This window comes from Melanotaenia boesemani, chromosome 11, assembly GCF_017639745.1.
Source record: "Melanotaenia boesemani isolate fMelBoe1 chromosome 11, fMelBoe1.pri, whole genome shotgun sequence".
Taxonomy (NCBI): domain Eukaryota; kingdom Metazoa; phylum Chordata; class Actinopteri; order Atheriniformes; family Melanotaeniidae; genus Melanotaenia; species Melanotaenia boesemani.
The window spans coordinates 12,649,957-12,671,980 of record NC_055692.1 but is presented as its reverse complement, the minus strand read 5'-3'; the positions used below and the strand labels follow the sequence as shown (position 1 = coordinate 12,671,980).

Below are 22,024 nucleotides of genomic sequence, written 5' to 3'. Positions count from 1 at the left end.
CTGTGTCTAAAATGTGGTAGTGTACAAGTAAAATTGGAAGAAATGTAAAAGGGAAAAATACGAGTTGACCAAGAAGGCAAATTAAGGGTAAAAGCAAATCGTGAAGCAATGTGGCTTGGGAATAGAAAATGGACAAAACTATTAAAAATAAATAAATTCAACACCAAACATGTCCAAAGTGGAGTCTGTGTTTGTTACCAAACAAGTTTGCAGTGGAACACAGGGAGAGAAGTGGAGAGAGTAAGCATGGGTTCACACTGAACTGTTGGACACTTCTTGTTTCATTCCTTCAAAAAATAAATAAATAAAAATATGTCATTTTCAGGGATAAAATTAAATCATTGTCATGATTCTAATAAAAACTGCTTCTTTGTACTATAGTACAAGTATAGTAGGTGTAGGTTGTTCACACACACACACACACACACACACACATATATATATATATATATATATATATATATATATATATATATATACTTTTACTGGGTTATCCTCAAAAATGCTCTCAAAAGTCTCCAGCTAAATCAAAATGCTGCAGCAAGGGTTCTGATGAAAATTATGAGAGGTCATATTTCTACAGTTCAGATTTTATACATTGGGGTGCTCATACTGTGTATCCACACTCTTAGTGCTCAAGCTCTGTTCTATCCTAAAGACTTAATATTTCAAGCAGAGCGCTTCACTCTCAGACTGCTGTTTTACTCATGATTCCTGGAGTTTCTAAAAGTAAAATGGGAAGCAGAACCTTCAGTTTTAGGGCCCCTTTCTTATGAAACTAGTTTGTCTTTTGGAAGCAAATATCCTCTCTGCCTTTAAGATGAGTCTTCAGACTGTACAAATGTCTTTCTTTGGATTAATTCTTCATATAACATTTTTATTTAGTTCTTTTTGCTTTTTATTTTTTATTATTTATATATGTATTTATTTTACTTCTATCTTAATATATGTATATTAACAACTACTCTACATACCTTTAATTGCTCCCATGGGAACAAATAAAATTATTTTGAATTTGAAGTACTTTCTTTTTCTATATGTGGATCCTGTTATGATTTATATTTACTGGATTATATTTAGACTCCATTGAACTGCATTATATTGAGTCGATGCGAAAGTGATATATAATTTTGATTAAAAAAAAAAAAACAGACTCACATTATAGCTCTGTCATCTGCAATCATAAATAAATTGAGCTGTATTCATTTGTTGTAGTAACGAATATACTTCACGTTTAGCAGGATTTTAACCTGAAAAGACGACCGGAAACGTGATTCTTGACTCTTGCTTATGTGATGCTAATACTGCAGCAAAGCTCAGGTTTCAGGAATTGACAGGTGGTGTTTTAGTTCAAATCGTATTGCTTAAAATTTAGAATTTTACCGTGACGGATTTCTTTGAATTATAAAATAACGTAAAGTGTTTCGCTTTCGTTGCAGCTGAGGGGAAATTAAGACACCAATGTCGTAATGTTGACGACCAGCGTCGCGCGCAGACTCCGCTGTTTCCGTTGATGTCAAAAAGGTAACTAGTCTCATCTCTTGTCACTGAAAATAATTAGATGGTTTCACATAATTAAGCATTTTATTCAACCTTTAGCATTTATCAGGAACCACTGCATGTGTGGAGTTCATCTCAAGAGCGCCTCACCTACGGGAACATCTCTGTTGTTGGCTAATATTAGCATGCAGGCATACTAAAATGTATCATTTGTTTATTGACACTGTTTGCTAATATTTATATTTTTTATTGTATTAAAATACTATCAGGAAAATGCAAAGAATGTAATCACGACCCTTATGAGTGAGGCCAAATCTCGCGAGAGAAAAAGCAGCCCTGAGAATTTGATATAAACACTGAGTTGCTAGTTTATTATAATTATAAAACTATTTTTACTACTACTATTATTATTATAAAACTTTAAAATCTTAACAAGGTGTAGCTTTTGATTATCTTATCTTTTAACTGATTAGATTATAAAGCTGTTATTTCAACTGAGGACTTTTGTGGTGTGGGTTTATTTGGTCATAGTAAATGGTCTGTACTTATGGTAAATTTACCATTTACCATTTGACATCCTATTTTAATTTCTGATAGAAGAGCAAATAAAATAAATATCTGATAAATTCAGCCACTTTAAAGAGCTCCACAAACTACTTCCTCCAAAATGGTCATACAGTTTATGTACCACCTCTGCTTAACCACTAGACACAGAACAATATGTTTGCTGTGAATAGTGTTTTGTTAAAGGACTGCCTTAAAAATTAGAAATTACCTTTATTGTCTTTGTTGCCAAGTATTGGCACATAAAAGGAACTCAGTGTGGTGTTGTGATGCAGTAACAAAAAACATGAGAGGTAAAGAGAAGTGTGCAATGCACAAAAATGAAAAAGTCTAAAAAATATATATGTGCATATAACTGAAATGCATTTTAGCAGCATATATGTGCATATATTAAACAGAGTTGTTGTATTATTGAAGGAAAATCCTTGCAGCAGGAGGACGAACAAGGCACTTTGGTTTTACAGTAATTTTGAACTGAGAAAGAAGACGGATGAAGCTAGCCCAAATATCCTGTGATACTTAAAGAATAAACCCACAGGAAAAAAACACAACATACCACTTCTATTTGTTAGTGACTTGACAGAAAAGAAAGCAGAAAGTTGTTTAAAAACAAGTAGGGTTGGCAGTGTTGTCCTCATTTTTTTCTTTTCTTTGTGTTCTGTTGCCTTCCTAGGTTCTGCCTCCAATGAGAAACATGCCTATTTTTAATGTTTATGGAGGATGATGGATGACCCTTCACCCAGTCAGAGACACCCTCCTTGTCAGCCATGGGTGGTCCAGAATGGCTGGTCTTCAGCTACACCTCCAGTACCTTTCCACAATCCTCTGCCCAGTTTTCCTCACCTCAGCCTGGGCTCTCCTCCTGGCCAGAGCTCCAGCTTCAACCACCTGCAGGCATCCAGCAACTGCTCTCCCAGTGACGTTGCTGCCTTGTCCTCTAGACACAACAATAAAAACAGTATGCAGTATTTTAATCATGTGGACCAAAGTGTGCAGACTATACCTCCACGTTCTCTTCCTCTTACAAACGAAGGCATGCAACCTTGCAATCTCCACCAAATGTCACTTTATTCCTCTCCCAGCTCTTACCAAGCAACAGCTTCTCTGTTCCAGCCTCCATACATATATCAGGGTCAGCTGAATGGACCTCAGTCACCACCTCAAAACCATCTTCCTGTGAGTCCCCCGTTCGCTGGACAATGTGTAAACCAGAGTAAAGAGTGTAGCCCTCAGCCTGTATTTGATGGAGCAAATCTTGGATCTTCTGTTGGATATAGTCGTAACCATGCCTCACCCACCTCTCCCATCCAGCATCAGCCTCAGTGGACAGTTTCGACACACTTCAGTGGTAGGTTGGTTGATAAGCACATGATATACGAGAATATGACTGCTTAAAGAAAATATCAAATATAACTGGATTTCCTCATTCTTTTCAGGACCCACGGATAACTTTGTTCCCAATTCAGTTGCACAGGACAAAAACCAGACACCAAAGGTGGGGAAAAGTCTAAGATCTACATATACTCAGCTGTTTATTTAGCCTTTAAGATGGCTCAATTGAGGAAAATAATTATTGTATTACCTCACCTCACATTTTATAATGACCTTTCAGGCCCTTACTGGATTATTGAAGCATTGTTTAAGCGTGCTTGTGTACAAATGAGTTGTTAGTGTTCCCTCTCTGCAGTCTCCCAGCTCTGAGTCCCGTTATGGCTTGGACCCTGAACTGCTGCCCAGTGTTGTAAGTTCTTTTATTTTCTTTTTATTCTGTAATTTCTTCTCTAATTTTAGCATTACCTCTGACAGAGAAGAGATTCCTTACTATGCATTTAATTTCAAAGTTTTTTCCTAACGCTGATGGGCAGGATCACAGAAATGAATGTGCATCATGTGTAGTATGGCATTTAAAGCACATGTTCTAGAAAATTGGCATAACTGCTGAAGACAAAAATGGAGTAAAGAGTCCAGTACTTAGTTAAGAGCTAAAGTATTCACTGTTACAAATGGGCTGCAAAATTATTGGATGGATATGACTATTTAAAAATTGTAAAATGTCTCTTTTATACTTCAGGTTTACACCTCTGTCTCTTTCTGTGTGCCTCAGGTGAAAGTGATGGCGGAGGACAAGGCTGAGTGGGAAGGCAAGGTCTTTGTCTCAGAGCATTTTTCCCGTCTTCCTCCTCTGGCAACAACATCCTGTGTCGTAGAGGACAGAGGTAAACACACATGTGTGAGTCACAGAAATGTTCTTCATAGTATATTGTTCAGTAGGATCTGAACTTTATTCAACCAAGGCCTGCAACGAGTTTGCCAAATTCATCACAGACAAAATCCAGAACATCAGACAAGCAGTTGCTTCATCAACAGCAGGTTTAACAGACATACTGTGTCCATTGAAAACCAATTTAAACACCATGACACAGTTTAATCCCATTAACAGCAAAGATCTGGGCGACATCTTATGTCAGCTGAACTTCTCCTCTTGCTGCTTGGACATCCTGCCCACAGGTTTCTTCAACAAGGTCTCAAAGACTCTGGAGCCAGATCTGTTACAATCAATCAATCAATCAATCAATCAATCAACCTTTATTTATATAGCACCTTCTCATACCCCAGGGTACCCAAAGTGCTGTACAGATAAAATTACAACAAATAAAACATCAAATCATAATAAAACAAGCAGTTTAAAACAGTAAAATAACAGATAAAAATATAATTAAATTAAAAGACCTAGCCTAATGATCCTGCTCTCTAGTGTTAAAAGCCAAAGTAAAGAGATAAGTTTTCAAAAGACATTTAAAATTGTTCAGATCTTTGGCAGACCTCACAGCGAGAGGAAGTCCGTTCCAAAGTTTTGGAGCCACCACTGAGAAAGCTCTGTCTCCCCGAGTGACTAACCGAGTCCTCGGGACAACTAACCTCTGTTGATTTTCTGACCTCAGTGCCCTACCAGGACGGTGGTGGTGAAGCAACTCGGACAGATAAGGAGGTGCTAGACCATGTAAACATTTAAAAGTCAAAAGTAAGAGTTTAAAAGAAATTCTAAAAGCAACAGGCAGCCAGTGAAGGGATCGCAGCACTGGCGTAATGTGCTCCCCCCGTCTAGTCCCCGTTAGTAAGCGGGCAGCTGAGTTTTGAATCAGCTGAAGACGGCGCAGAAGAGACTGATCAATCCCAGAATAAAGGGAATTGCAGTAGTCCAGTCTAGAGAAAATAAAAGCGTGAATAACCCTTTCTAGGGCATCACGGGGAAGGTAAGGTTTAATTCTACTGATAAGCCTCAGCTGATAAAAGCTAGACTGGACTACTGCACCAACCTGCCTGTCAAATTTAAGGTTAGGATCAAATAAAACACCAAGATTTTTAATAAAAGAATGAATAAATAAGTCCAGGGTACCAATAACGCTGCTGCATCCTGCCAGCAGGTCAGATTTTCCAAAAATAATGACCTCTGTTTTTTTGCTGTTTATACATAGGAAATTTCTCTCCATCCAAATTTTAACATCCTGTAAACACTACAGTTTGTGAACTTTTCTTTAATTTCAGGCGTCTTCCCAGAGCTTCTAAAAAAACGGCTGTAATCAAGCCTCTGCTAAAAAGGGACAATCTAGACAAGACGCAAATGAACAACCACAGACCGATCACAAATCTTCCGTTTCAAAGTAAGATCATAGAAAAAGCCATTTTTCATCAGCTGAACGATTTTTTAACACAAAACAATTTTAAACAATATTAAACGACTGGAGAACTGGGTGGGCCTCTCTGGCACTGCACTACTCTTGTTTAAATCTTATTTAGAGAACAGAAAGTGCTTCAATAGGTAACTTTACATCTGAGCAGACAACAATAACGTGGAGTTCCCCAAGGTTCCATCCTGGGGCCTCTTTTGTTTAACATCTACATGCTCCCATTGGCACACGTCATAAAGTTAAAACAAAATTAGTTACCATAGCTACGCAGATGACACACAGATATATATTGAGGCCCCGTAAAGGCTCTTGGTAAATGCATTGAAGAGATTAATGACTGGATGTGTCTGAACTTTCTTTGGTTAAACAAAAACAAAACTAAAGTGACTGTCTTTAGAGCCAAAGAGAAACAATTAAAGGTCACCACAGAGCTTCAGTCTATACACCTAAAAACCACCAACCAGGCTAGAAATCTGGGTGTAGTGCTGGACTCAGACCTAAACTTTCAAAAACACATTGAGGGAATGAAAAAGTCAGCCTACTATCACCTTATAAATACATAAAGGGTAAAAAAAAACCCAAAACAATTAGACATTTGTCACTTATTCAGAACTCTGCTGCTCTAGTCCTCACTAAGACCAAGAAAGGGGATCACATCAGTCCAGCTCTGAGGTCTCTACACTGGCTGCCTGTTCGTCAGAGAATACACTTTATAGTTCTGCTGCTGGTCTATAAAGCTCTGAATGGTTTAGAACCAAAATACATCAGTGACCTCTTGACCCAGTATAAACCTACCAGAGCCCTGAGGTCATCTGGTTCCAGTTTCTTATCAGTTCCCAGAGTTAAAACCAAACATGGAGAAGCTGCATTCAGCTTCTATGCTCCACATGTCTGAAACGAACTCCCAGAAAGCCTCAGATCAGCTGAAACACTATTTAAATCCAAATTAAAAACCCACCTGTTCTCTGCTGCATTTCGCTAGTTTTTATTTAAAAAAATTCAAATCTGCATCTGTTTCTTTTAAGCTGGAATTTTTAAACTTGATCATGTTTTATACTGTCCTTCTTTCCTCACACTGGAAATTTATTTCTTGCATTTTATCTTTTTTATTTTAGATTTTTCTTTCAGTTTTTATTTAATTAATTTTTATGCCCTTGTCATTACTTTCTGCACCCTGCTGTAATGTTTGTTTTATGTAAAGCACTTTGAATTGTCTTGTACATGAAGTGTGCTACACAAATAAATTTGCCTTTGCCTTTATATTAATTCAGGCACCATAGCTGCTGACCACTATATCACCACTACATAAAGCACATATAATGCTTATAATGCTTGAGATCTATCTTTTCTTTACCCAATGGATGCCTTTAGCACCTTGGAAATGTATTGTGTATTTTATTAATGATAGAACTATTACCCCAAAAAAAAGATATTTTGAAGTCTAATTTAGTATTGATTTTTTTGTTTGAGTCCAGTTTTTGCTGTTACTATATTATATTTTAATGGAGTTAAACCCACTTGTGTGTCTGTATTGATCTCTGGTGTGTGTAATAGGTAATACAAGTCCTTTTGCCATCCGCTCCACCTCCTACTGTGTACCATGTGAGGGTCAGATGGCACTGCTCACCCATCTGCCGTTGGGAGCTCTGGTCACCCCACTTGTAAAAGAAAATGTTGAAGAGGTTGGTTTTAAGCTGATCAATTTATTCCACACTCTGTTAGAAAATGACAAAAGGTGAAGCTATAAATACCTCATCCGCTATTTGCAGCATATGATACTGATTTCTATTCGTATGTGTATCTCAAGTAGAAAACCACATGTGTGAGAAGCAACTGCAAAAACAGTCCACACAAATTGTCTGCACATTCTTCTGAAAATCTCCACTGCTCATGAGTGAAAATGGCTAAATAACGATCAGTTTAATTGATGTGTTTGTTGCCTTCAGAAGCCCCTCCCACTATGCAAAGACACAGATTGTGTTGTGGGTTGCCGTTGGTGTGGAGCTTCCATGTGCCCAGCGATGGGCTGGCAGGACTGTGGACAAAGGTTCTACTGCCCCTTCTGTGGTAAACTCACTGAGGGTGAGACTTAACATGCATTTGTTTTAGATTTTTTTCCATTTCATTAATGTCCATACAGAATTTAGGATTTTTATTCGTTACTCTGTACATAGGATGTGCGCAGTAATTAAACAATTTATAGTCAAGTTGAAAGCAGAATATATCAACATTAATTAATAAATTAATGAAAAAAAAACTCATAGATGGAAGCCAATTCAGTGTCGCTAACTTGAGCACGTTGTGCTTTGACACTTCCTTTCTTGCATCAGTGTTTTTCGTTTCTTTTGTGTGTCAGTTCCTTGGCAGCACTACCAGCACACCAAAGGGGTGGAGGCGGTTCGGGTTGATAAAGACACAAGGCCTGAACTCAGTATGGGGTCATATGAAATACTCAACTCTCAGAAGGTTAGTTTCCTTTTTAAAAGTTTTTTATTTTTTTTATTTTTTTTTTTGCATTGTAGTCAGTCATAATCTTGAATCTATCCAGTTTCTGTTTTTACTGGAAAAATAGAAAATGTGCTTTGATCTTTGTTCTTCATGCCAGGGGGAACCTCCGGCGCTGCTTCTGGCCATAGATGTGTCTGCCTCAGCTCTGAGAGGAGGACATTTGGAATTTGTAACCCAGCAAATACGAACGCTGCTTACCTCTTTGAACAGGTAAACATGCTCTCACATGTTCATGCACACATTTTCACTGCTTCAGTAGAATTTTTGAAATCTTTAAGATTTCCCTTGTATAGGGAAGTTGGTGATTCCTTGTCAGATGTCCGTGTTGGTTTAATGACGTATGACAGCAGGATCCACCTGTACGACCTCAGTCTCCACCTGTCCCGCCCTCACATGCTCGTCATCACAGAGACAGATGACCTGCAGCTTCCTGTGAGGGAGGGGCTTGTGGTGTCTCTCAGAGATGGTGTAGAAAGTATAGACAGGTAACACATGACTCTTTTATACTCTTGTACTTTTTTTTTTCTGTTTTTATTGTTTGTTTTTGTCTGCATGCTCTGCTGATAGAGATCAGTATTTCCTTTTCCTTTTCCTTGTTATAGTTAGTTTACAAAGGCATCTGTAACTTTACTCTGGTGTTAGCTTTTTTACTCTAATTGGGAAATTATCCACTTAAAAAATGGAAGTCAGCAGCAATTTGAAATAGATGAATAGCAAGTGCATTAAATCTCATACATTTTGAAACCTCAGATCCTTGTGAGATATTAGAAATTTTCCATATTGACCTTTTTTGTCTCAAAAAGTGACATCATAAGCTATTTTTCCAAAATTAGTGATTTTCTGTTGTTAATATTCACCTCATGGCTGTACTGAGTTGTGACCACCTCTCCATACAGCAGTTAAATAAGCTTATAATCCAATTTTCCCTTTTTCTATTAATTTGAAAAGTAGAAATGTTAGGGATGTTTTGATAAAATGCTGTTGCTACTTTTTTCACTGACATGCTTTCTGATAAATTGACCTCAGCTTATACTTGCATGGCTTCATAGTCTGTTTTCTGTTTCTCTGTAGTGTGTTGCAGCTGATTCCTCAGTTCAGTGCAGACTCCGATGAAACCATTGAAGTTTCCATCGAGCTGCCTGTTAAAGCAGGGCTAGCTGTGCTGCAGGTTTGGTTGCAGGCCCTATTCTGTATTTATCTATGTATGCTGAAAGTTACCTGTTATTGATAGAATTATAGAGTTATGGTTCTGATTTTAGGGGCTGGGGTGTCCTGGGAAGCTGCTGATCTTCCACAGCGCTGATCTGATCGAGACAGGAAACACAAACTCCTCCTCAGGGTTCTTTGGCACCAACAAACCAAAGGTACATGTAACATGTACACATACAGTGTAATGCCCTTTATACACTGGCAACATGTCCAGAAAATTCAACAGCAGGAATTTAGATTGATTTACAATTAAGTAATTTATTGGCAAGTACCCAAATGTGCTTAAAGGAAGTTCTCAGGTAAGCATTGATTCGTTACTTTTTGTTTACTTGTATTTCCTCTTTTTTGTTTCCAGTCCATCTTTCAGCCATCAGAACAAGCCATCTCATTGGCGAAGGAGTGTATCAGCCACGGATGCGGCATTCACCTGTATGTCCTATCCCATCAAGATGTGGGCGGGGCATGGCCAGGGCACATTCCATATCTGACAGGTGGAGCCCTACACACCTACAGCCATCTGCAGGTACAGCAATGGCTTCTCCCACGTTTCCACTGGAAATTACTTAAAATTTATTTCTATTACCTGTTTTTAAAGGAACAGTTTGACATTTTGGTAAATTTTCTTACAAAACTGGCTGAACTCTTTTATATGATAGCTATATTTAAGGTCACAGTAAGCAGCTAGTTGGCTTAGCTGTGGAGAGGAAATAATAGTTTTTCCTCCTTTTACTGTTGTGATGCAGCAGAGAAGTAATGTTTATGTTGTAAGATTATATTTTTTTTAAATTTCCACTACAGGGTGAATTGGACAGAGAACGTTTTAGCACTGATCTAAAGAAGATTGTGGAGGCAGACACAGGCTACAAGGCTGAACTCAAGATATTTGTTAGCAAAGGTGAGAAATCACTTTAGTGGGATTTATGCAGGCAGCTTCTTTTAAGAGAGCACCACGCCATCCCACTTTTGACCTGTTTTACCAGATTTGCGTGTGTCCGGCTGTTATGGACTTTTTGTACCTGGTCCAAGCCCAGGACATGTCACTATGGCAACCATTGATGGGGGGACAACTATGGCTGTGGAGCTTGCACACACCAGAGCTCTGGATGAGTCAAGAGGTGCAGCCATACAGGTGAATTTACAGAGTGTCACTTTTCTTCCAAATAGCTTAATACATTAACATTTAATTGGATTGTTTGTTTTTGTTGTTTTTGTTTTTTTTTTTTAACTCTTCGTACATATAATTTTATAAATGAGATAACAGCAGTATGAATCTGTGATAAAACAATAACTCACCATTTCATTTGCACTTCTTATTTTACCAGTGAAGTAATCCTTTCCCCTCCTGTGTTATCAGGTTGTTCTGTCTTACAGCAGCCAGACAGGTGAGAGGAGGACCAGGATTCACACCCTGACTCTGCGGTGCTCACGTCAACTCCAGGACACTTTCAGGAACTACCAAGCCCAAACATTGCTCACCTTCTACTGCAAGAAGAGTAAGAAATCTAGACCTTAAACCAGCAGAATATGTTAAAATTATACTGATTTATAGTTAAAGCAGGAGTATGTTTTACAACTAGGTTATGTTTAGTCTAAAAAAACTGGGTAAAAATGTCAGAAATGTGGACAATTCAAAAAGGTGAAAATTCTTAATTGGCATTACCAGATAAACATAAAGTGCAGTCACACTTTAGTCCTTTGTGGTCCAAAAGGTTCCTAACCTATGAAATGACCCAGAAGAATTGAAGCTGCATCCGTTATGAGAGCTTATTGAATTTTTGTCCATGTTAAAGCGGCAATAAGTTAAATCGTTTCACTTCAAGGTTTGCTGTTGTGCGCTGCCTGTAGACCAAAACAAAGTGTGTAATAAGCCACATCTCCCTCTACACACTGAGCAAAACAATATAATCATTTTGTGAAACATGTAAAAATAACTTAAAACTTTTATGTTGTTACTATCCAGGAGAAGAGCTAGCTTCTTTAGCTCTCGCAGTGCTTTCCTCTTTGAAAATACAAGCCAAAGTTAATCGGGGTTATGTCCCTTTCCCTATCCGACAACTTTTTCGCCAATGACCGTTCGAGGTAATGTTGGTCCCTTTGAAAATATGCGCTGCCATTGCACGCTGGCTGAAGCCTTTTATAGGGAGGCAGGACCGAGGGCTCCGAGAGAAGGGAGGATGCGGTGATTTACATGAACGTCCAGCCGGACCGGCTGGTAAACAAAGGGCTGAAGATCAACACAGAGAGACGGTGTGTGATGTCATGTTATACTCCAGATTAAATTTAGTTCTTCACAAAGCTATTTTTTGATTCCTCCAATCTAGAAATGATGAATTTTCGCACATTGCCCCCTTAAGGAAAGAAGCTTCAGTTCATGTAGTGTTTTCTTGAGCATAAGAAGCCTTAGACCATGCTTTATAAATGGAAATCGGATCATTCCTTTTACAGTTGGTCATGGTTGCAACCTTTAACGTAACACTGGATTATTTTCATTCAGTTGTTCTGAGGTTAAATCAGTATTATGACAGGAGGGTGAATGTGAGCAACCTCAATAATGAAGTAATATTTTCCTTTTATGTTAAAGAGATATAGCCTCCATGAAACCACATAAGTAGACTAGGTATCTAAAGCTCTTTTTATGGACTGGATTTTAAACAGCTGTAGTTCTACTAATGCCTTATGAATATCTCCTACAGTCTTTTTTAAATGAAATGAAAATAGGAGGTTATGTTCTTTTGACTGTTCGGTTGACCTCAAGGAATTTTTAAACATTAATTTTTCTTCCTGGTGTGTGTTAAGTGTACTGTGCAGTGTTGGAGCGCCCTCTGCAGGAGCTGAGGGAGGAACTGCAGACCGAGGCAACACAAGCACTGGCGTCTTACCGCAAACACTGCTGTTCTTCTTCAGTATCTGCTGGACAGGTGAGATACTGACACACATATTCATGACAATATCTTCTGGGTAACTTAATGCTGTTTATAAGTTTGTCTTTATAATTTTATTCCTTTTGATGAAAGTTTTACAAAAGCTAAAAGCCTTCACAGATGTTTTAAACAAACAAATGAAACACTCCACTTTGTTGTATTTTCAACTTCAGCTTCACTGTACTTTGCTTGTGCTGCAGCTGGTCCTTCCTCAGTACCTGCGAGCTCTTCCTGTTTATATCAACAGTCTGAGGAAGAGTGAGGTGCTGCTGCCTGGCCTGAGGAGCTCCATCCACCAGAGGCTGCAGCAGCGTTGCCAGGTCCTCGGCATGGATGCAGGCAGCACGGCGACACACTTCTACCCTCAGCTGCTGCCACTGGTCAGTCCCATCAACACACAGGAGTTTGTGTTAATTGTATAGCATAATAGTCTTAGGTATACTGTGCAAATGTGGCTGATTGAGAAAATTAGAAAAAATCCCCCAAAGAGAAGGCATTTTGAATCTAAAAGCAAATATTTCATATAAGAGTTGGTAGAGATGACTTAAGATGACCACGGCTACCAGATTAAGCTTGGTGTGTATGTTGCAATGAACAGAACATTTGAACCTGTAAGTATTTGTCATAAAATTCCGAAACACTTATTTTCTTTAAGTTTTCACCTTATTCCCTCCTACAGCCACAGTCGGTCAACGGCTACACCCCCTCCAAACCTGAGGAGGCTCTGCGCTGCTCTGCTGCCAGCTTGGAGCCCAGAGGCTTGTATCTGATTCATGCACCCCTCACACTGCTGCTCTGGGTGGGCACCCAAGTCCCAGCTTCCACTTTGGTCAAGCTTTTCAACATCAGCTGCTTTTCCTCCCTGCCCTCTGGAGAGGTGTGTGTGTGCAAACGTAGGACACACAGATTGATTCATTATTCTAGGTACAGTGAATAAATTCAGCAAACAAAATGACCAACTGAATTTTATCTTTTTAATATATGGAAAAAGGAAATAAACTCATTTAATAAGCCATGAAAGGGTTAAAATAAAGATAGAACCGGTCGGTAAGAAACATGTTGCTTTTCCCAGAAGATGTTTGTCACTAGTGGCAAAGATAAACCAACACCTAAAGCTGTAAAACTTTTATCTGTCATTTTAAAACTGTGGAAGAACACTAAACAAGAGATGCTAAGAAAGAAAGGAGCTTTGAACAGATCAGAAGGCAATGAGCTGAAGAAAGATTATGATGCCTTTCACCACCAACGGCCATGCTGCATTTTGAATGAGATGACAAGCTGTTTTATTGCTGTTTTGTATTTTTATTTTGTTTCACCAGACCAAGCTTCCAGCTCTGGAAAACACTTTTTCCACCAGTGTTCGATCTCTCATCAACACACTGAATTCTCAGGCATTCTGCACTCGCAAGGTGAGCTGCTAAAGAAAGTTTATATCATCTAACAGCATCTTGTTTCAGGCCAGAAAACAATACAGTACACAACATCCATCCATCCATCCATCTATTTTCTTCCGCTTATCCGGGGTCGGGTCGCAGGGGCAGCTGCCTCAGCAGGGAAACCCAGACTTCCCTCTCCGTATCAGGGTGGATCCCAAGGCATTCCCAGGCCTGCCGGGAGATGTAGTCCCTCCAGCATATCCTGGGTCTTCCTCGGGGTCTCATCCCGGTGGGACATGCCCACCGGTAGGAGACCCCTACACCTCACACCTCACCTTGGAGGCATCCAGGAGGCATTTTGACCAGATGCCCAAGCCCCCTCATCTGGCTTCTCTCAATGCGAAGGAACAGTAACTCCACTTTGAGCCCCTCCTGGATGACCAAGGTTCTCACCCTATCTCTAACCCCTCCTTTACACCGGGTGCGTGTGTGCCACGTTACGGCTGCACTACGGTTATGTTCCGACCTCCGTGGAGCGGAAATTTTTACCGGGCGTGTCAGTTGTGGAGCGCCTGCGAGTACAGTCCACCTAGCAGGATCCGTGAAATTTTGAAATCACAGAAGGGGTGGAGAATCTTGTAATTCTCTATTTTCAAGATAAACTTCTCGTTGTCTATGATGACAAAAAAAAAAAAAAAATCTGAGACCCCCTGACCGGTTAAACACTTAATGTTTACATGGTTCAGCAGCACAAATCTGCACAGGGGCTTTTATTTTGAAAAATACTGAAAGCTTTTACACTGCTCCCGTGTCTGATTTCCTGTCTGGCCCTATCTGAACTGCGGAAATTGACGCATTCTGGGTTTGTGACGCATCAAAAATAGACTCGCACACACACCCAGTATAAAGGAGGGGCCGGCTATCCTGAGGAGAAAAACTTTTTTAGCCACTTGTATTCATGATCTTATTCTTTCGGTCACTACCCACAGCTCGTGACCATAGGTGAGGGTAGGAATGTAGACCGACCAATAAATAGAAAGCTTTGCCTTTTGGCTCAGCTCCCTCTTCACCATGACAGACCGATGCAGAGTCAGCATCACTGCAAACACCGCACCGATCTTCCTGTTGATCTCCCGCTCCATCCTTCCCTCACTTGTGAGTAAGACCCCACTCCATCCTTTAATGGTCTCGGATGGTCTCTTTGGAGGTGCTGATTCTCATCCCACCCACTTCACACTCGGCTGCGAATTGCTCCAGCTAGAGCTGAAGATCACGGCCCGATAAAGCCAACAGAACCACATCATCCGCAAAGAGCAGAGACCCAATCCTGAGGCCACCAAACCGGAACCCCTCAACACTTCAGCTGCTCCTAGAGTTTCTGTCCATAAAAGTTATGAACAGAATCGATGAAGAAGGGCAGCCTTAACCCCCAAGTGGAAATAATTCCGACTTACTCCCGGCAATGTGGACCAAGCTCTGGCACCGCTCTGGTACAGGGACCGCACAGCTCATACACACACAACATTATTAAAGTTTGATTTTACATTAATGAGTTTTGCTTTAACTGTAGGCAAATCAGATATGACTCACATCAGATTTTCAGGATAATTTGTCTGCACTGATATGTGAAACTGATCCAGATGTCACCAGCCTATTTGAACTGGTTGTAGTGGTCCCAGTCAGCGCTTCCATGTCTCTGGATTTGTTGTAACTGTGTGTAACTTGACCAGTTTTTCTAAAAACATAGCTTTCAAATCCAGAGTGGCCAGGTGGGAAAACATATGCATTCAATATGGATACACCTACTGAAAGTAATGAAAACCTGTTAGCTACAGCGAGTAATTTTATCACTTTATTTCTCTTTAATTGTCTTACTTTAGGAATGAACTTATCCTTTTAAATAAGTAAATATTTGTGGTTTCTTTGAGAGGATTTAACTTGTTTTTACTGTATCAGCACCTTCCTTTTTGTATACATTTTATATTTGAAGTACAAAAGAACTAAACTTTACCTCCAAGTGTTATTTTATTTGTGAGGCAGCTCACATAGAAGCTAACATATCATTTGAAGTTTATTAAACTCTATTACTTCTGTCCTATTTGGTATTAAAATTTGTAAGTAGAAACAAATTGAAGAAATTAAAGTTAGTGTAAAGGTGCTAAGCCCATTGCTTAAAGCGCCTGAAGTGTTGCTAATGGGAACTTTTCCTAGGCTATACAATGCTGCCACCTAGTGCCCAAACAAAATATATATACAAGCACTTAAAATGGCTCCTACAGTTAGTTTTGCACCTTTTGAATATTCCCGACTGGTTTAAGGTGGCATATGTTGAATGAGTAGTAGCAAGTGATTCTGCCTTCTAATACAAGGTGAATTTTTTACTGTTTAAATTGTTCAATGTGGCTTTTTTATAGTGTTTTTTTTGTTTTTTTTTTTTGTTTTTTTTTTTAATGATTCCTCGCAAACTTGTACTGAGAACTAATATGAGTGAAATTCCAGAAATGGCTGCTGCTGTCCACTGATGAGTCTGTTTCCATCTCTCTGTCTCAGCTAGTGGTGGTGAAGCAAGGAGACACCTGTGAGGAGGCTCTGCAGCGCCACCTTGTGGAAGATAAGAGTCCCAATGGAGGCGCGTCCTACGCAGACTTCCTCTACCACCTCCATGTCAACTCTGTCCGGCTGCTGCAGTGACCACACATTTTCTGACATCTCTGGGGGCAGTTTGTTTTCTGAAAGATGAACCTACAGTAGAAAATAACCCAAACAAAAAAAGAACAGAAAAACAGGAATTATCATCATTATGATGATTATTAGAGATAATTGTGATTATGTAATATTTAAAGGTTGTTGACAGAGATTCAGGTTGTGCATGGGGAACTCAATCTGCCAAAATGCCATTTCAGACAAACAGAACTGTCATTCTTAGGTTTCACTCTGTCAGGGAATGGACTGCAACCCGATGCGTCACAAGTGACTGCTGTTTCACAAGCACCTTCGCCTACAGACCTGCCCAAACTAAGGTCATTCCTAGGTCTCACGTCTTGGTATTCAAAATTCATACCAGACTACGCTGCTGTCGTGGAACCTCTTAGAGCACTTCTTCGCGGTACAGACACATTCACTTGGACACCGGAAGCACAAAAGAGCTTTGAGACTGTAAAAAGACTGATAGTAAACAGCACAGCGCTTTCTCTTTTCAACCCAGATCTGCCAACCGTGTTCACAACCGACGCATCTGATTACGGACTCGGAGCAGTCCTCACACAGATCCACAAAGATGGAGTCGAAAAGACTGTGGCTTTCGCATCACGTACGCTCACCCAGGCAGCGAGAAAATACTCAACGGTGGAAAAGGAGGCCTTGGGGTGTGTGTGGGCAACCGAAAAGTGGAGAACGTATCTGTGGGGGAGACGCTTCACATTAAGAACGGATCACAGTCCCCTCACCACACTTCTCGCCACAAAGGGTCACGGACACGCAGGTATGCGGATAGCTAGATGGTCAGTTAGACTGCTATCATTCAACTATGACATTCAGTACAAACCAGGCCGAGAGAATGTTACTGCGGATTGTTTATCGCGACTTCCACTGCCAAGCTCAGAACCTCCTCTGGTGGATGACGTGGAGGTGGCGCTCACTAGTGCACTCACAGTGATTACTGACTTGGAGTTCAAAACTGCATGTGCTTCATGCCCCATACAGTCCCAACTACATGAACTGCTCACTGTAAGTTGTCCAAAATCACAAAATTCTCTGGAGCCAAAATTGCAGCCATTCTATAAAATCAGGCATGAATTCTCTCTACAAGATGATGTAGTGGTACGTGGCACACACAGACTTGTAGTACCGGATAGTCTCCAGCCAAAACTGATCTCCTTGGCTCACGACACTCATCAAGGGATTGTGAGAACAAAACAGAGACTCGGAGAAATATTTTGGTGGCCAGGCATGGATGCGCAAGTTGAAGCAGCCGTAAAAACATGCATTACATGCCAATCACATGACAAGTCTGCAGTCACACACACGCCCCCATTACAACCTGTGCCGTACCCAGAGGAAGCTTGGGAAAAGGTGGCTATTGATGTGGTCGGCCCTTTGATAAGGCGCCAGCGGACTGTCACTTTGCCATTACACTTGTTGACTATCACAACAAGTGGCCAGAACTGTCCTTCATTCCAAATGTCACCTCAAAGACTGTAATTCAGTTTCTGCTTGTAGTTTTCAGTAGAGAAGGTGACCCAAAAGAGCTTGTTTCAGACAACGGATCTCAATTCGTCTCACAGGAGTTTGAAACTTTCCTCCGCGAAAGAGGAATCGTACGCAGGAAGTCATCGGTTTATTACCCGAGAGCTAACGGGGAAATTGAACATTGTAACAGAGTCCTGAAGGATAGTCTACAAACTGCTTCCCTAGAAAGAAGGGAGTGGAAAGAATTCACAAGAGAATTCTTGCATGTCTACAGATCTACTCCTCACTCTACGACCCAGTGTTCACCAGCTGAACTGTTACATGGTTGTCCTATGCGCACCAAACTCCATGTGGCTGGACGTTCCCTCCCAGCATCTTCAACACTGACGTCACGACAAGTTGCTCTCAGAGTGAGAGAAAAACAGAAAAAGAACAAGACATACACTGACATAAAGCGAGGGGCTACACCTGTGTTCTTCAAATGTGGATCATACGCCCGAGTGAAGAAACCTGGCATCCTCCCTAAAACTCAGTGCAAGTTCTCAGAACCTCTCAGAGTGATGGAGAGGAGAGGAAAGTATACCTACTTACTATCAGATGGAAGATGTTGGAACTCATCTCATCTGGCACCTGCTCCAACGCAGGTGAAGAGAAAGAACAGTGGACAGTTGCCTCTGGACTTTATAAAGATTCCTGATGTATCTCAACCCGTAACACCACCAGTTAGACCAGTCAGGACCAGAGGAGCACCTGAGTGGATTAAGGACTATGTGCGTTAAATTCAGGAGCTAGTGAGAACTCCTGAAATGTTCTAGTTAGACAAGCGTAAGTAAAAGTTCATTGTTAATGCTTGGTTAATGAGTAGGAGAATTCTCATTTGAAATGTTTAGCTATTATTCCTTTAGTCAGAGGTTTGCTTTATTAAGGGGGATATGTGGTGTACCAGCCTGTACGCTAGATGGCAGTAACAAGGAAGAAGAGGAAGAGGACCGGTGTCATGCCGAGAACTGCATGTCTGCCGAGACTTGCATGCCTATCGCGTGAACACGCACCACTAAGCAAGCGAAATCGTGTCGTTGTTTGAGACATTTCACATCTAGAATTGATGTAGCTTTGATTGTTGTTCTTTTATAAGATAATAAAGTATTTGAGAGATGTACTTTAGTAATATTTATAGCGACACCACTGGGTAAAACATTCTTTATTTGCTTCTTTAGCTCATTTAAGAAGTGTAACATTTTTCTGTCCACAGAGTTTTTTGGCATCGGTTCACCTATGTAACTTTAGCCCGTAACTGGTTAAAAAACACGGCAAAATCTTCCACTCAAATGATCCAGAAATTATGTTTTTTTTTTGTTTTTTTTTTTTCTTCTTCTTCTTTTGGTTTTTCTTTCATTGTCACATGTTTTGGTTGGTCAAAAATAACAACAAGGGAAATTAATAAAGGTGGAAGTACTGGTTACAAGTTTTATATGGTTTATATGGCTCCCCATATTTAATGGCTAGTATTTCAGTCAATCAATCTGGTTTTATTTATACAACTCTAGTCAATCAAAGTGCTGGACAGAGATAAAAACAGGAATAAAAACAAAGTACACTTAACAATTATAAATATCACAACTTTCTCAACTGACACCCCTATCACGCATCAAAGGCTGATCTGACAAAATAGATTTTCAGTCTTTCTTAAACAGGGGCAGGGTTCACATATGTAGGTTACATGTAAGAAACACACACTGATGAGTCATCATAGACTAGTTGTAATGTGGGAAACAACATTTCAACCATACCTGTATGTATTTAAGCTCCTGGGGGGGGATGCATAATGTGGCAATGCAGATTTAGTCCTTGCTGAGAAATGCATCCCCTGGTTTATTAACGTACCAGACATTACCTACAACACAGTCTTTATCTTCCTAAAATTTGCGATTCCACATCAATGTTGTTAGATGTACAATTAAAATGAGCACAGCTCACATACCGAAAAGAAATAGTTATGACAGGTATCACAGGTCTCATTGAAAATAATACTAAAGAGTCTTTCATGTTTAAGTTCCCAAATGTTTAAGTATTTTATTGCAGACAGAACCAAAACAAATCTGGAGGTGACAGGTTTTATGTTAAATTTACACAAACGAATAAAATAGAAGTAAAAGAAATCCAGTCAAAATTTTAAAGAAGCAAGGTAATCATGGAAGGCTCAGTTGCAATTCTCAGAGAAAAGAAAAACCTCCAAAATAAATGTTCATTTTTTTGGGGTGGAAAGCTTTTTACAGACAGAGAGCACAAATGTACTCCACCTCCAGTGCTGGATTTTTGACACAGCCATGGTGGTACCACCTATCACAGCTGTCACAGGCAATCTGAAAATTTGAAAGACATTTGTGAATGTCAACATTCCCTTCCCATAATTCTTTACTTTCACTATGAGGATTACTTCCACTACACAATTAGAAAGCTAAATTCTTTAACCTTTAATGACACACTAACCCGTTTGAAAAATGTCTAATAATAACAGCAGTCTGTTAAGATGCAATATCTATTTCTAATTCCCAATTTAATAAATTTAATGTCATTACCCATTGTGGATCATCAGTTTCCTCAAAGCCACAGTAATGGCAGAGGTTCTTGAGTGTTTCTGTAAGAAAATAAAATAATGTCTCATTGGTGACTCAATATCAAGCTTGCAGTGCATGACATGTAAATAGAAGGCACTGCTGAGAAAAATCCATAATCTGCAGACCAACATATGTAAAACTTGTTCTTATATATATATATATATATATATATATATATATATATATATACTTAGATTTTTTTTTTTTTTGCTGTGTAAAGCCTAAAACAATCCATTACTTATTGACAGTATAACACAAAATAGTCAAGCCACAAAATAAACACACCGGAATCACGAAGGAGAGTGGTGGCAATGTTGAATCTTATGGTGTTTATGGCTTTTGTGTTCGAGTCAAAGGTAAGGGGATTTCCTTCCAGTATAGACTCAGCAAACTGAGTACAGATGGAAGTTTTGTTTGTCCAGATGCAGGTCATCTCATAAGTGTCAATGAAGGCAGCTTGGTCAACATTGTGTTTGTTGAATTTTCTAACAAGCAATGTCAGATAGGCGTTGATCACCTAAAAAACAAATCCATACATAAATATAGAGAGAGATATGTACAATATTCACAGTGGTAGCTCAAAATTAGTTGATCAGTATGAATTCAAGAATTTACTTGGTATCGATAGTAAAAACTTACCTCACTCTCCAGTTCTTGGTTGGGAGCAAGCCTTGAAATGTCCCAGGTAAATAATTTATAAGCCCCAATCTTTGAGAGGATCAAGTGGGAGTTTTGTAGTTTTCCCGACCACACCTCATCAACATCTAAAAAGACAGCAGGGTTAATTTATTTGCCTACACAATATTCAGTGATTACACAGATAAAAATAAATTCTGTAGCTAACTGTAAACAAATATTAAAAAGAAATTGCTGGCTATCTGTACATATTTTTTCATTAACTGAAGGAGTTGTATGAACATAAAATACTGAAACTTGTTCCAAAAATGATCATTTTACAATGCACAAAGGAAATATTTGTAATCATACATTTAGAGATCTCAGTCTCTGTGTATGTGGCCATTGAGGTCAAATGTGCTGTTGCATCAAAAGCTGCGACTTCAACAGATGACGCACTGGATGCTGGGACTTCAACAGATGATGCACTGGATGCTGGGATCTCAGAAGATGACGCACTGGATGCTGGGACTTCAACAGATGACGCACTGGATGCTGGGACCTCAGAAGATGACGCACTGGATGCTGGGACTTCAACAGATGACGCACTGGATGCTGGGACCTCAGAAGATGACGCACTGGATGCTGGGACTTCAACAGATGACGCACTGGATGCTGGGACCTCAGAAGATGACGCACTGGATGCTGGGACTTCAACAGATGACGCACTGGATGCTGGGACCTCAGAAGATGACGCACTGGATGCTGGGACTTCAACAGATGATGCACTGGATGCTGGGACCTCAGAAGATGACGCACTGGATGCTGGGACTTCA

At 39.8% G+C, this 22,024-nt stretch overlaps 1 protein-coding gene across 3 annotated transcripts; it reads left to right on the top strand.

Annotated features, from left to right (window-relative positions):
* Nucleotides 1–1,258: 1,258 nt before the first annotated feature.
* Nucleotides 1,259–16,618, top strand: si:dkey-13n15.2 (protein transport protein Sec24C). 3 transcript variants are annotated; one of them, XM_041999195.1, is made up of 22 exons: nt 1,259–1,337; nt 1,440–1,524; nt 2,738–3,412; nt 3,501–3,559; nt 3,752–3,805; nt 4,169–4,280; nt 7,308–7,435; nt 7,700–7,835; nt 8,110–8,219; nt 8,359–8,471; nt 8,555–8,746; nt 9,333–9,429; nt 9,521–9,625; nt 9,826–9,993; nt 10,269–10,365; nt 10,451–10,599; nt 10,825–10,963; nt 12,267–12,388; nt 12,592–12,771; nt 13,071–13,268; nt 13,711–13,800; nt 16,318–16,618. In XM_041999195.1, exons 3-22 carry the CDS (start codon nt 2,785–2,787, stop codon nt 16,456–16,458), a joined length of 3,018 nt encoding a protein of 1,005 aa, XP_041855129.1. In that variant the 5' UTR covers nt 1,259–1,337; nt 1,440–1,524; nt 2,738–2,784; the 3' UTR covers nt 16,459–16,618. The 3 variants fall into 3 exon arrangements, with proteins under 3 accessions (XP_041855129.1, XP_041855128.1, XP_041855130.1); XM_041999194.1 differs by having other exon boundaries at nt 16,267–16,618; XM_041999196.1 differs by having other exon boundaries at nt 13,711–13,804; nt 16,322–16,618.
* The last annotated feature ends 5,406 nt before the right edge of the window (nt 16,619–22,024 follow it).